A 15,596-nucleotide genomic window follows, 5' to 3' on the forward strand; every position below is an offset into this window, starting at 1 on the left:
GAACTCCTGAACCCTGACCATGTGTCCCACTGTTGGGCAGCACACCCACTCCTTGCTCAGGGATGTCACAGGCATAGGACTTTTATTGCTTCTGTCCCATCAGAAAGGTAGAAGTGGCCATATAGAATTGAAGGGCTTTGAGTGGCAAAGAAGGAAGACGGGGGAAAGGAGCTATGGGAGACTGGCTGGGAAGCAACTACCATTAAGATGTGTATCTGTGCATGTGCAAGAGCTGAATAACAGATTTTAACCTTTTATAATTCATCTTGAGCTCAATTTAAACAGAATTCTTTTGTGTGAGGCAGTATGTTTGAATTTAACATGGAACTTGGGACTTGCAGCTCTGATTAGTGATGCTTGGGGTCATGGACTAACGGGGGGGGGCTTCTGCCATAGAAAAATGTCATGAAAGAGGGAGACCTGGCTCACTGGCACGTATAACACTGCACTTGCTCCACAGCCAATTGTAGCTGTAACTCCACTGTGCTTCACTCTGCAATTCACTTTGGCTCCAGTGCACAGTGATTTTGTCTGTCTTGAATGCATTTTTCCTTCTTCCTCTGAGATTTTATGGCTGTTACAAGTGCCAGCATGCAAACCTTCTTGCATCTTGTTTTGTGAAACCCTTTAGACTTTTTTTATTGTTTTATTTTCCATGATTGGTATTTCTTTGTTCGATTCAGGTTAGAATTGCCCCTACTGTCACTACCTGGAGTAACAAAACTCCTACTGCCCTTCCCAGCCATCCTCCTGCAGGCTGTCCCTCTGACACACAGGTATAACCTTCATTATTCCTCTCTGAGCCCCTGCTCCACCCCAGTATGTCCCCTGGTGTAGTATGTGTGCTTGACATGGTCTGGTACAGATAGACAGAAGGAGCAGCTTCCATGTGCGCTCTGGTTTTATTCCTCTGCATCTCATTACTTTTTTTTTTTTCACCAACACCCAGATGAGGGGCTCTGGAAAGCCTTGAGTGGGAGCTCAGTATGATCTGAGCCTCCCCACCCCTTGCCCCACACTGGAATATTTGAAGTTTGATGATATTTTTCCTTTCCCCCCTTTCCATGAAAATCAGAAGCCTCAGAGTTAATGTTTGCTTAGTTGAAAGATGGCAGGGTGCTCTCAGACTGCCTGAATAACAGGCAGCACTAGCAGGGACCTCTTCCTTGTGCAGGAAGGTGTGTGCTGCTCTGCTTGCTGCTGAAGTCACTGCACATACAGGCTGTGCTTTCAGTGTTAGGCTGGGCTGGTTGGAGGCCTTTGCCCCTGTGCTGGTGGCTCTTCCAGGGAATGTGGTTGATCATTTTGTTGCAGTTTTGCTTCGGCACTGCATTAACGTTGCTGACTAAATCCTGTCTCTCCCAACCATTTTTCCTGAAATCTTTTTGCTACAGGGAGACAACCCTCCTCCTCCAGGGTTTATCCTGCCAGGTGCCGTTAACCCCAACATGCCGCCGCAGCAAGGCACATCTTCCAATTACAGCATGTACTCACAAGCAGGGACACGGCCAACATACCCACAGAGTGAGTAACAGCAGCTTCCCCCTCTCTCCCTCCCACCCAGGTGGGCCAACCACATTTAGTTGGGGATAACCAGTCCCTTGCTTGCGTTTGGGAATGTTCAGACCAAGACAGTCCTGCATTTCTCGTGGGGTGGGGAAAGAGGCTCCCGAGACGACATCTGAGGGTTGTCATTTCATGGTGGGGTTCAGATATTAGACACCCTCTGTCAAACACTGTCTCCTCTGCTGAGAGGGTGTCTACCCACAGCTTAGACTCACTCCTCAGCTGGCCCTTCCCAAGGGTGTGCTGGGGTCAGAAAGTCCAAAGCCTGAGATCTGGAAAAGCAGCACAGGCCTGGTAAAGAGGGACACAACTCATCTGTGTGCAGCTGGTCAGTCCATTCTTGTTGTGACTCTATGAAGATGGGAAAGGGGATGAGGAAATGTGGGCAGTACTAGAGTTGAGTGAGGAAGAGGGCAGAGCACTGACACTCAAGGTAGGGATTAAAAGTACATATGTGAGGGAGGAAAAATGAGCATAGATGAGCAGGACAGGTAGTGAAATTAGGCTGCAGGGCCTGCAGTGAAAGGTTGTGAGCTGACACTCACTTCCAGAGTGTTGTTCATTTCCTTGGCCTAGGATTTCCCTTTATGCAAACCTAGGACAGGGCTTTCCCTTCCCTGAGAGACACTGTGAGGATTGCAGTGGTCCAGAAGAGCAGCAGTGTCCATGTGCCCCAGCCCCACCCCAGATGACACAGTGGCTCTGGGCCAGAGACTGTGTGTGGGAGAACAAGAGTCCTTACAGCCAAGGTAGTCCTTTCTGTGCCTCCCTGCTCCCAGTGGCAGGCTGAGGTTTTAAGCAGTCCTACAAGTGCAGGCAGAGTTGTGGGAACCAGGATTTGGCTGGTCAGGTAAGTGGTTTGAGGGGGTAGGGGCATGAAGAGAGTGAGGTGAAGAAGGAAGCAGACATGAAACTTGCTCCTCTGTTACGAACTCACTGACTGAATGTTTTCTCTCCCTGTTTGTAGCTTATCAGGCCACACAGCAGTACTCCTCTGGAACAGGGGGACCAGCTCTCTATCAGCCTCAGCAGCCTATCGCTGTCCCTGCTTCAGCCTCTTACCCGAACCCTGCCCCTAACACTGCCCCTCCCTACCTGCCCTCTGCCCCTGCCCACCCCATGCCCTCCCCGCTGTACCCCGGGCAGCCTCAGCCCTCCCCGACGAGCTTGAATCCTGTCTCTTCCTTCCCTGTTCCTCCTTCTGGCACATCCTTTCAGCATGGCAGGCCAGGACCTCCAGCAACTTCTGTGGCTTATGCATTACCTACTGGACCAACAGGTACTCTGCCTGCAACCAGTGACCTTCCTGCATCCCAGAGAACAGGTCTGCGCTTGGACAGGGGGGCAGGCAGGGAGGGGGGGGAAGGGTTTTGGTCTTTACTCACTCAGTTCAGTATGCACCTTTTCCTTGTGAATGCTCTCTACAAAGGTTGCTTTTGCTTAGAGATCGGTTCAAAGCATTTCTAAAGCACATCATCATCTCTGTGCATCTGGCAGTGACACGGCTGCGTTGCCACAGCGTGAGCAGTCATCTTTCTCTTGCGAGTCAGACCTTGCCACAGTCACAGAGCTTTTTGTCTTGCCCGAGACAGGAGGCTACAGCAGTCTTGTTATGAGGCTGTCATATGCCATGGATGGATAGTGGCACAGCTTTAACCTTGTGAGGCTGGCGTCAAAATCTGCTCTGTGACTGGAGAGCAGAATACAAAAACGAGCAACTTTTTCCTAATGGCCGCAGACAAGATGATCCCAATTCTCCTCGCACAATGATTTTGCAAATGTGATTTGTCCCTGTGCCCCTGGTTTTTGAGCAGCCTTTCAAGCCCGAGATTGGCAGCATATTTAATTCAAACAGCATTTCCTGTGGCATCAGCTCACTTCCATTATTTTGTTCATAACCACTTAGTGCGATGGAATTGCTGTAGCTGTGAATGCCTTAAAAGATAATCAGAAGTGATTTAGAAATGCTTTTACGCGTCTTTCTTGGACGTCAATTAAAAGCATGTGTGTGTGGCTGGCACATAAGAGCATGTCTGAGCATGCTTGGTGAGGGAGCACTCGCTGAGGTGGGGGCTCTGTGTCTGTTCGTGACTGCCTGGATGTCGCTGTTTGCTGTGGGACAGTGACCTCGCTTGCAGTAACAAAGCTGTCTCTTCACTTAGCAGCCTGTGAAACAGCAGCTTCTCATACATCAGACAGCAGGAAGTATGAGCAGTCCTTTGATAAACTTGGTCATAAACGCACTTTACATCTAGGTGCTCCAGCTGAAGTGTCAAGGACTGGATCTGGGGAGCAGAGGGAATATTAGGAAAGATTTGAGAAGTGTTTTGGAGATGACAGCTCTGCTGACAGGCCCTAATAAGCCCACTGTGATTCCCCCTCTTATTTTAAAAGTTTGTTGGTGTGAGGCAGTGCAGAAAAGGCGTTTTGCCTTTGTCTTGGCAACATGAGTCCTATGAGTATGTGCTCCTGGTGCCCTTCAGGCTGGCAGCTCCCACTTCTCATGGCGTTGCCTTTACATGTGCCCTCATGTTTTGGGGAGAAACGGTCTTTTGCCCTATTAATAGGACTGGTGTAGGGCTGCCAGAGTTGCAAGGGGAGAAAAGACCTTTTCCCTCCATGGTGCAGCCAGATTCGGTGCCCTCTCTGTTCTTATGGATGCTGTACTGTGACCTCTCCCAACCCCATGTTACAGGGCACGTCAAACTTGAATCTCTAAGCCAGAGGAATTATTAAATTGGACAGAGAAAGATGTATTGGATAGGGTTTCTGGGCCTGGGATGTTAAGCAGCACATTATAATGCAGACAGCATGGCTTCTGCACCTCCAGATAAATGCTGGGAACAAAAAAATTGTCCATTCTTATCCATTTTACTACTCAGCTTGCGTCACTGGCAGGCACTTCAGATCTACCACTTTTTAAGTTTCTTGCAGTGAAGTGACATAGTCCATGTGGTGTACTCAGAGTGGGTGAAGCTCTATACTCTGGACAATAGAAATTAGGAACATTAATGACAATACCAGTTGATTTGTAAAATGGCATAATCCACGTAAACTGTAGTCTAACACATCCTATGTCATTTTAAAAAAGAGGAATTGAACCAGTCCTTATCCACATTGCCTGGCCAGATTTCCTTTCAAAGTTGTTCATACCAGACTTTTTATAAAACCTTCTGAGACCTATCAATGCTGCTTATGTTTTTCCTGGCAGCTGTGGTGAGAAGGTAACCAGTATAAAGTGGCAAAAGCTCAGGAACCCAAACTTGGGCATCATCTCTGATTTCTGGCAAACAGCAGCCTTAGGCTGAAATGCAGAGGTGGACTTCAGGGCGTGGCGAGGTGCTGAGGCCCCGATGGCTCATGAATGTGGGCACACAAGTGCTGCCTGCAGCTGGAGAACTATGGAAAAAAAATAAAGGGTGTCTGAAGAGCACGCTCTGTTCTCTTCCAGTGTTTGGATTACGCCTTTCAAAAAGCATACAAACAAGAAGGAAAAAAACCCCTTGTTTTTTAAGTACAGAAATGACAGTGATCATGCTTAATATGCTTAACCACCAACATATTTTCTGAGCAGCTGCACTGCTTAGTGAAGGATGCCTTGGCATGAGATCCTGCAGAACCACAGAAATCTGCAGCTAGAAGTAGATCTCACCTGTAAAGCCGTGTTCTAGTGCACAGCATATAGTGATGCTGATCTTGGCATTGAAGTGGTGTGCTTTTGTGTGTGGTGATAATCTAATCTGGGAACATCATGTTTCACTTTGTAAACGTGACTCATTTAAAGGGAGGGGTATGGGAGGAAGGAAAAAGATCTCAAATGTGAAGTCTTGAAAAGCACCTGACCTTTGAACTGGCTTGGATTTAAAGATGCACTTAAAGAAACATTTCTATAAATATCTTCTAGTTTCTTGAAATGCATGTAACATCAGTATGTTAAGCTGTGCTTGGAGCTTCAGTTAGCAAGAAAAGCCCACATTTATTTTTATTTTCATTTTCAACCTCTCACTTTTTGTGATAGATCTTTGAACCTGCTTTCAAGGGAGTTTTAATTTTCAGCATCTTGAATCCTGTTTGAAAATGTGATAGGCCAATTCTTAGTTAAAGTAAGGGTTTGCACTAAAACCATAAGCCCATCAGACCAACCCCAAGGACAGGAGTTATCCCCAAAGTTCCTCTTCTGTTTGAAATGGTTGAAGGCTTTATTGGCTGCGTTTGTCATTTGGATTTATTGCTCAATCTGAGCTGGCAACGTGTCATTTTGTGTGAGTGTAAAGCTGCTGTGTGAACATACTTTTATTGTTGGGCTGCACGCAGTTGAGACTGTGCCTTGATTTGAGAAAATACTTGGATATCCACCTTAAAGTCAAGTACTTTCAGCATCTCTTGAAAAGCTTTATGGAACAGTAAAACGATGTTGAGAAGATTGCTGCTGAGAGTAATGGTCTGTCGGCTTCACTGGAATAGAAAATGAGAACACCAGAGATAAGAAAATGAGCCAGAACTCTGCAAAATTTTTTAAAAGAACTAGAAACACTGATTTACTGCATGGAAAGAGCAACAGGCTTGTTTTGGGGGAAGGTGGACAAAAGCAATTCCCCAGGGTGGTTTGAACAAATTACTTGTCTCTAAATTGACATTGTAATCAGTTTAGGTGTTTTTTCTCCTGACTTCTCATGCTTGTTGAAACTAAATTGCTACTCAAAAATTGCAGACCAATTGTTTTATTATTTTTGAAGAAAATCTTTTTTTTTAGTTGTCTTTGCATTTTATCTGCAGAAAGCCTACCAGCTCAAGACCAGGCCTCTCCCTTCGCAGGTGAACTAGGTACCACCTAACCTGAAAATAATTACAGCCACTATGTGAAATTAATTGAACAGACATCAATTATGCATATGTTCTTCAGAGAACATTAAGTGTGATGCTGTTTGCCAATTAATCAAATCAATTTTTAATTTCTTAATTAAAACCAATAACAACATATCTGGAATTTTTAACCACAGAAACAAATTCTGGTTTTCCTTTTTTAAAGCAAATTATTCCAGGAAATTAACAGTGGGAGCAGTCTGGGATATTTTCTTAATGTGTTACCCCTATCAGCACTGCAGCAGTTAGGCTCCCTGTATCTGAAATACCATGGGGTTTTCTGGATAGGGAGAAATAGAGGATCCTTGGGGGCACATGGTTGCCAGGAGATGGCACTGCCTTTGGTTAAAGAGAAAGCAAAGGTGAAAGTGGTTCTAAATTGTTTTTCATTTACCCCTTTTACATACTCTGGATGTGGAACTTGTTTAATAGAACATTGGGAGCAAATTCTGCAGTGACGTTAAGCTGTGCTGTGTAAGGTTGAATTCATCATCTGCTAAGTGAAAAACACTGTGGTGAAAAAGTCCATTGAGCAGGGATTTGGTTTTGTTGGCTTTTTGTGGCTTTGTGCAATAAATCCTGATTACTCGGCGAGGCCGCGGTAATGCCGGGATGTGATGCTGTGGTCCTGATTACACGTGCTCCATGATGAGATGGGGAGCTGCTTCTAATGCACTAATGTGAGCTTTGGTGTGCAAATCTTGCAGCTGCACAGAACCTGGGAGATCACAAGGTTTGGTACGGAGCAACACCCCGGACTTGGAATGAATCTGCTCGGACATCCTCTGTGCTCCTTCCAGTTTCAAACAAATTGCCCTTGGTGCAGAAACCTAGATCTTTTTCACCTTGCTCAAGCAGCTCTGCTCTGATTTTGGGATACAAAGCACCCAAAAACATGCTGTAGCTGGCAGGGGAGACCTGGGGGTTTGGCTCTTTTATGTTTCCAAGGTGGCTGGGTGAATCTTGCCTGAAATGTTTGCCTCTTACACCTCTTCTTTCTGTGTGGTGTTGCTGGGGAACATGTCTTAACTGCCATGTATAAATGTCATGTATAAACTCTCTTCACATACACAGTGTGTGTAGCAGAGCTGTGTTTTGGGCATGGTAGGCCCTTTTCAAGGGGCATGTCTGCTCAAAGCTTTTTTTTCATTATTTTTTTTTCTGCGAGAGAAGAAAAAGTTAATAATTAAGTTATTAACTTGAGAACAGTTGGTTAAGATCCCAAGCATGCCCAGTGGGTGCAGAGCCCAAAGGGTCTGATGGCAGGGGTGTTGGGAGGCTTGGCTGGCACAGGAGCTGTTCTAGCCCTCAGGGAAGGGCAGGAGAGGGCAGGCTCTGCCAAGGCCCTGCCAGTAGAGCCGTGGCAGGGAGCTGGCCCAGCTGAACTCAAGAAGGCGTCACTGCCCTCCTCCAAGGTACTTACAGTCTCTGTTTTCTTTCTGTCCTAGGACCTCAGAATGGCTGGAATGACCCTCCCACCCTGAACAGAGCTGCCAAGAAGAAGAAGGTACTCTAGGAAATAGTGCCTCAACACAACCGAGTGCTGGTCACTTGAAAAGCAGTAATTTTAAGCTGCTCCTGGGAAACTTCTTGGCAGGAGAGGGAAAGAGAAGGGTTAGCAAACAAAAGCTTCACCTCATGAGCAGAAATGGCTTTTATGACTCTCCAATATGCATTATCTCACTCAAAATATTTAAGCCTATAAAGAGATGATGTTTTTGTGCTAAAGTTGTGGTTGTTAATGACAACATTGATCCTGGTTTGAAGGAAATGCTTCTGAATGTTTTCATCTGCAGTAAAGCAGCTGAATTTTGCAGGAGACGATACTTAGGCAAAGTTATGAGGCTGTGCAAATTGTTATAGATTATTGACTTTGCTGGAGCTGAAAGCAATTTATCCTGATTAAGGGTCTGACCCTGAGAGGTCTGTTGAGAGTAAGACAATTTTCATGATGGAGATAATGTAGTTTTGTAAAACGGATTTAGATTGCAGCAGGGCAGAATAACTGGGGACACTTGGCACAGAGCAGAGTGAGCCTTTTCCTCCCCTGGTGCTGCTGTAGTCTGGAATATCTCCACAGCAGTTAGTGCCTTCCACTGTTCTCTGCCCCTGGTGCATTTGGGAAGCAAGAGTTAGTCTAGAGCATCTAAAGTGTGGGGAGAACAAAAAAAAAGTTAGAGCAAGCAAGGGAAGATCTGAGTGAAGGTGAATGCAGAAGTCTGCCTTAGCCTTTGGGTTTTGGTCTCTGCAGTTCAAGATAAGAAGCTTTTGGAGGCTGGATCGAGGACACTTTGTGTGCTCCTGACTGCCCCAGTGCTGGGACGTTTGTCCCACAGCAGCCTGTGTGCTGCCTTTGGGGCTTCAGGCTCTGAAGGAGAAAGAAGAAAGTTGTCAGAGAGAGTAACTGCTGGACCTGAGAGCTCAAGAAGCAGCCTTCTGCAAACAGGGTTTTTGTTACTGCAGTGTGTGTGTGTCACAGCCACAATTCCTGCCATAGCCAAGGCTTGAGGGTTGGCTCCCTTCTAAATGAGGAGTCACGCTTGTTCCCTGTTGGATATTTAACGAATCTGTCAGTCGTGTTTCTATGTTTGTTTCCCTTCTGTCCACCGTCTGAGGGGTGGTTTAGGATATTATAAAATGACTCACCACATGGACTGTTATAAAATAGAAACGTCTGGCATTTCAAGCCATAATTTTCAACTGTTTTCTTCCTAACTAAGAACTTATTCACCACTCAAAAGTTTATTGCTGTGATTCATTGCATTTATAACTGACTTTGGTGCTGGATTGGGAATATTTTTTTTGCTGTCCCAAACCACTTGCTTAATTCTAGCATCACTTGTTCAGGGTTCTGTAATCTTTCCTTTTTTCCATGCACACCCCAAGAAATGTGCACATTCCCATGGAAGCCCTTTCTTTTGTTTGGATTCCTGTGTGATGTAGAGCAGAGGCCAGTAGCTCATTTTGTTGTTTCTTCCCTCTACCAAATGTTTGTGAAAAAACCCCCTGTGTAAAGACTGGCAGATGCTTAGGGATGAATCTGAAATGCACCCATAATCTGTCTTAGCACAAACCTGTGTGCCAGAAGCTTGAAAGGCTTTCAGGAGCTTTATTGGAGCATGTTGCTAGCTGTGACCTACGTACTGCATGGACAAAAATACACCCTTGGAAGTGAGACACAAAAATCTAAATATAACGACCCAATAGTAAGAATAGATGTAGGTGTGGGTTAGTTTTCTCTTCTAATAGTGCTGGTCTGCCAAACCTCTGATTTGTGCCCTTGGCAGAGGGAGAGTGGCTCTGATAATGAGGTGGCTGCACCCAGTTCTTGTGGCCAGGGGCAGGCTGGGATGCCTCAAGGCACTTGTTAGTGTGCAGCCAGAGGAATGGGTTTGTTTAGGCAGAGTGAAATCCTGTTATTTCTATATCCAGAGCTCTCAATTCCTGTGGGATGGGAATTCTGTAAGAGCTGGGTGTTGTGCTCTGCCTGCAGCAGCCACAACAACGTAAATGCACTGTTTGTTGGGTTTGGTTTTGTTTGTTTTTTTTTCCCCAGGTCCCTGATAACTTCCTGCCCCCGGTTCCCATCACTTCCCCCATCATGAACCCGCTGGCGGATCCGCAGTCTCAGATGCAGCAGGCTCCAGCTCCAGCACCTCCCACCGGTGCCCCCACCTTCCAGCCTCCGCACCTCCCAGCTGGGCCATTGCTGCAGGGTGGCTACCCGCCTGCTTCCCTGCCACCTGCTGCTTCCAAACCCAGCACGGAGGGGGCCCCCGGGGCCCCAATCGGCAACACCATCCAGGTAACACCATCCCCGGCACTGCATGGCTTTGGTTTGTCCATCAGCGGAGCCTGGCAGGCTGGGATCCTGTTGGCCAGGCATTTCCTGTACCTGCAAAGTGTACTGTGGAGTTTTTAGTCACTAGCTTTGCACCATGCTGGCCTTGTGCTGCTGTAATCTCCACCTGGATCCCACCTTTTTGCAGTTAATACTATAGTCAGTATGGGCCAACAACCTGCTTCCTTCTGCAGCTTCACAGCTTCCCAGAGGGAGCTACAGCAGGTGCTGATAATGTCACCTCCACACACCCACAGGGAAGAAACAGGAATTGTGCCAAGCTAACTAATGATGCCGCTTGGTTTAGTCAAAAACAACGTGTGGGTACAGTGACCTGGAAAAGCCTCACCTGTTCTCTGTTTCTCAGCATGTGCAGGCACTGCCAACAGAGAAGATTACCAAGAAGCCCATCCCTGAGGAGCACCTTATTCTTAAGACAACGTTTGAAGCTCTTATCCAGAGGTGCCTGCTGTCCGCCTCCGACCCGGTAGGTCACTGTGGTATTCCCAGAGTACCCCTGTGTGTGGGTGGACGTGCTGGTACCTGTAGTGCAGGTACCTCTCAGCCTCTCCTTTGGTCCCTCTAAAGGCTGCTTTGAGCAGCCACAAGCAACGTGTGGGAAAGCCATATGCACACAGGATGTGAAAATCTGAGGTCAAAGCACCGTCCAGCTGCCCGAGCACTTTGACTCTGGTCCTTACAGCCCTCAGCATGGGCAGTGCCTGATGATGAGCTATTTATGGGCAGGGAGTTAACCCATTGCAGCCCCCTATACTGCTCTTTTCAAGGAAGGAGGGTTGGAATTGGTTACAGTTAACGTTTTGATGTTGATGGTTAAAAAAATTTAAAATTCTGAAACCTTCAGAGAGAGCTGTCTGTCTTTCTGTCAAGTGATCCCTGTGGAGGCATGCCCTCTACATTTGCTTAACTGCTTCTTATAATTCAGAGCAGGAAGCAGCTGGTATTATGCCAGGTCTGGGCCGAGGCTCACATACGTGAGTACATGCCTCAGATTTTGATCTGTGATTTGTGATTTCTGATAACAAACTCATTTCAAAAGGAAAAAAAGACTAGCAGAGAAGTGGAAGGTTAACAGCTTTAACACAACCACTGGAGCTGGATAGGAAAAACATTTCCTGTGCCAGCCAGCACTTTGTAAATGAGCCATCCCTCTCAGAGCTTCTCATTTATTTCTGGTGGTCAGTAAATAACATGCCACTCCAAAGCCCAGATGCTGACTGTTCAGCTCGTGCCTGCCACATGCTAAAAGATGGTACTGGTGGTGTGCAGAGGGCTTTGTGCACTAAATGTGCTTGCTTAGCAGCACAGATTCGTGCTCCTGTTATGGAGACTGGGAGCTGAGCTGTCTGAGGGCTCTGTGGCAGTGTCTGTGGGGGTATATTGGGCATTTGGTGTCACTTCTGCCTTCTGTCTGCTCTATGGTTTCAGCTGCCTCTGTAGTTTTGACTTGGCATTTACATGTATGCACTCCTTTCCCCTGTGTGTCTCAGTCCAGCAGTTCCAGGGTGGGCTCACCCACACACTCCTTTTACAGAAGTTTTTTGAGGCCATAGGACAGACCTCAAGGTTCATTCAATTGCTCAAAACCCTTTCTTTAAAGCTTAGAGTACATATGTGTATATAGTGTATACTGCACACTCTTTGACTTTTTCTTCCTCTGAGTGCCCCTTCTCCCAGACAAAGAAGGCAAAAGCATTCTGCTTACATCTGCACCTAGGGATTGCTTTTCTGCTCTGCCAACACGTTTTGCTTGCTTCTTGTTAAGTCTCTCTGATTTTCTTAGGCAGAGCGAGTGTTTAAGTACACGGAGATGAGACACCACCCTGGCTGTACACATCAGTTATTGTCAGAGCAAATGCAGGCACTACTCGTTACATCCTAAAGGGGAAAATGGCAACAGGAAGCAGAGAGTGAGGAGGACAACCAGTTTGCACTTCCACCTCATTTCTTTGGCTGGAGAGATGTCCTGTTGTTTACTAGACACAATTTATTCTTCTTTGTCCTAGTTGACCACCTGTAAAATGAAAGTAGCGTGTTCTCCTGTTTGCAGGTTTTGAAACAAATGCTCTGAAGTCATATATCTGAGAGTTTGCCAATCCAAAAGAACCAGCCAGTTTATCTGCTCCTCCTGGGGTACCTTTCCCTTACCTGTCTCAGTTCCTTGACAGCATAACTGGTGCTGAGGAGTTTTCCACACGTAGCCCGAGATCCATGTGCCGTGTTCTCCTTTATGTCCTCTGCCATCTGAACAGCTTCCCCTAATTTCTAGCACAGCAGGCGGCCATCAGCCTGTGTTCACCCTTGAGCTACAGCATTCCCATAGACTTTGTTATTTTCTCTCTGGGCAATATTTAATCCAGAGAAATGTTTCCAGTTGCCAGGGAAAATGGCACTATCCTAAGTAAAGATGGATTGATATGCATACTGATTTAGGAAAAAGTTCCATTAGTCTTATGCACTGATGCCATTTCTGCTGCTGTTGGCCACCAGCTTTCTTGTGCTCCTGCAATTGTAACCCTGATGCTTTATCACTGTTTTATTACTCTGGATTAAAATGTACAATTTCTGTGGATGTTGGTTTTAAAAAAAAAAGGTGAATAAAAATGCATTTCTTCAGTAGCCGCTACTGCAGGTGGAATATACTGGGGTTATTTTAAGAACCTTTGGTGGCAAAGTAATTCCAGGTACATCAGTGGGTGGATTATTCTGTAAAAGTCATGGAAGCACAAAGGATCTGTAAGGACATTTTGGTTAAGGCTATTAGTTTTTCTGTTGATACTAAAAACTTACAGACAAACTCCCAGCTTTACTAATCACATGAGGAAAAATGTAATTAGGATTTGCCATAAACGATGACTGAGTTGTACTTACTTAGACTTGAGTATCTGTGTGTGCCCTTAAGCTCTCATTGACGTTGCTGGATACATGATTCCAGTAAGAATTTTATCCAGTTATAATGCTTTGCCAGTGAACCATAGAAAAAAAAATTGTGCTGCAGCTCAGAATTCTTTACTTTTGTATCAGCTAAACCAGTGGGTTTTGCAAATGACCAGTGGCTTTTGGGGTGCACCTCTATGATTTACTGTGCTCTGTAGCAAACTAGGGCAGTTACATATGGAGAACTACAGCCACATCACATGGTCTTTTCTAGCAAAATCCGGGGAGAAAAGTACAGAACAAAGAATTCAAATTATGTGTTAGGAAAATGTTGTTGAGGAAGGAATTTGATGTGCCACATGGACCCTCTTCACAGTGATATCAGATCAGTATGGTGTTCTTAAAGTCACTGTGTTTTAATGTCTTTATTTCTCTTGCAGCAAACCAAGAGAAAACTGGATGATGCAAATAAACGCCTGGAGTTTCTGTATGACAAACTTAGGGAACAGACAGTAAGTTCTGTTTTACTTCCCCCCACCCCCCAGTCAAACATTGCCAATGACTTCATTGCTGGTGTGGGCCCCTCTGCAATATGTGGCAGGTGCTCGTTCTTTCTTTGGAAGTGTGCTTCAAATCCATTTATTGGATGTTTACATGGACTCCTTAGAAAACAGCGAGGTAGCGTGCTTGGCCCCAAATGCCTGTGCGGACTTTACAGTGTTTTGGGGTCATGTCGTGAGTGTTATGGTGCTGTGCAGAGACTGTGCTGATCCAAAGAGCAGAGCTCCTTGCAGCAGGCACTGTTTCTCTGCTCCCAGCAGGAAGTGAGACACACAGCCTGGGGTTAAAAAAGAACCCAGGGGACTTAGATGTTGGAGGCTCAATGACTTCACCGGAAGGCAGATGTGCAAGTACTTTTGAAGATCTGGTAATTTTTCCAAAGCCTTCCAGGAGGCTTTGGCAGAATAAAGGACTGTGCTTAGATGTCTTAGTACTTTAGGATTAGAGTGATCTAATCCTGTTATTGTCAGGCCGTGTTTGCTGAGCAATTAACTTTACCCCAAAGGCATAAAAGCCCAGTAGGTTTTTCACAGTGCCACAGTCTGTCACAGCAGGTCTCCCACCCCAGGGAATTGCACCCAGGGGCTGGCAGTGAAGGCTTGCAGTGCTGCAGAGAGGGTATGATCTGGTTGAAGTCTGCTGATAGACTTCCCAGTGACTGTTCCCAGGGTGATGCAGCTCTGAAGATGGCTATCTCTAAAGAAAGGAACTTAATTGCTTCACCTTCCTGAGGGCCAAGCCTTACACTCGGAATTTCTGTTTTCCTGGCACTAGTGTAGGTGCTGTTTTTTCTTTCTGCTGACCTGCCTTGCCTGGCTTCCTTGCAGCTCTCTCCAGCCATCATCAGCGGTTTGCACAACATGGTGAAGAGCATCGAGACCCGCAACTACCAGGAAGGACTGAACATCCACACACACATCGTCAGCACCAGCAACTTCAGCGAGACCTCTGCTTTCATGCCAGTCCTGAAAGTTGTCCTCACCCAGGCCAATAAGCTGGGGGTGTGAAGTAGCCCTGCACTTGCAAAGCCTTGACGGTTGCTTTTCCAAAGAAGTGCATTTCTACAGCAAACATGCAGGAAATGGACCAAATGCTCGTCCTCACAGCATGTCGCGGTAGAGCGCTGACAAATGGCATTACACTCTCCCTGCAGAATACTTTGCTCTAGAAGGGCTCTGGAGCCCTGGTGCTTTTCTTTTTATTTTAATCTTTTTCCCATTCCCTAATGATTCTCCTCTACAAATAGTATATTTAATGGATGATGTCCCATATTGTCAATTTTTAGGTGCATGTTACACTGCTAAACAGTGGCTTTTAATAACAGATGTATGTGGTAAAACAACAAGATAGGTTGTGTATCGGACCCTAAAACAGATTGTTCCCTTCCACCCCACTGTTCCTTATCCACCGGATTAAAAACAGTCTGATCATGTTATAAGTGTATTTGGTCTTTCATTTTATGAAGCTGCTTGCAGTCCTGTTATTACAACTTACATGTTAAATAGCTTAATTGTGCACTGGGGCAAACGAGCAAAATAAAGGCTAATGTGATATTTTCAATAAATGTAAATTTATTAAAATGTGTCTTTATGAAGTGCAATGTAGAGACTTTGAACCTGGAGTACAGTGAGGTGGCTTTCTGTTGTGTCCTTGGCACAAGGACATTTTTCTTATTCCATGCCTATCACTGAAAGCTCTGTAGGACACAGAAAGAACAGCAGTTGAAAGAAACGTCTGGGTTTAGAAAAAAAAAAGAGGCAGTTTTGCATGAAAACTACCTAAAATATCTGTGCCTGTGGACTGTGGATTTGGCAATGCATACTGCAAGAAATATTATAAATAACAATGTAATCACTGCTCACTCCTG

The 15,596-nt window shown here is 45.7% G+C and overlaps 1 protein-coding gene across 11 annotated transcripts in view; it reads left to right on the forward strand.

Moving 5' to 3' along the window:
* The window catches only part of SEC31A (SEC31 homolog A, COPII coat complex component), a 41,526-nt gene extending 26,227 nt beyond the window's left edge, over nucleotides 1-15,299 (forward strand). For 2 of the 11 annotated variants that reach the window (XM_027692790.1, XM_027692791.1), the window contains exons 21-29: nucleotides 684-776; nucleotides 1,395-1,524; nucleotides 2,534-2,890; nucleotides 6,343-6,390; nucleotides 7,878-7,936; nucleotides 9,986-10,234; nucleotides 10,638-10,757; nucleotides 13,609-13,680; nucleotides 14,557-15,299. In XM_027692790.1, coding sequence (XP_027548591.1) covers nucleotides 684-776; nucleotides 1,395-1,524; nucleotides 2,534-2,890; nucleotides 6,343-6,390; nucleotides 7,878-7,936; nucleotides 9,986-10,234; nucleotides 10,638-10,757; nucleotides 13,609-13,680; nucleotides 14,557-14,736 — 1,308 coding nt within the window. In that variant the 3' untranslated portion in view covers nucleotides 14,737-15,299. The remainder of the gene's footprint in view (nucleotides 1-683; nucleotides 777-1,394; nucleotides 1,525-2,533; nucleotides 2,891-6,342; nucleotides 6,391-7,877; nucleotides 7,937-9,985; nucleotides 10,235-10,637; nucleotides 10,758-13,608; nucleotides 13,681-14,556) is intronic. The other 9 variants (XM_027692792.1, XM_027692793.1, XM_027692794.1 and 6 more) reach the window with 9 other exon arrangements.
* The last annotated feature ends 297 nt before the right edge of the window (nucleotides 15,300-15,596 follow it).

This window comes from Neopelma chrysocephalum, unplaced genomic scaffold (assembly GCF_003984885.1).
Source record: "Neopelma chrysocephalum unplaced genomic scaffold, ASM398488v2 Primary Assembly neopelma1_88, whole genome shotgun sequence".
Classification (NCBI taxonomy): domain Eukaryota; kingdom Metazoa; phylum Chordata; class Aves; order Passeriformes; family Pipridae; genus Neopelma; species Neopelma chrysocephalum.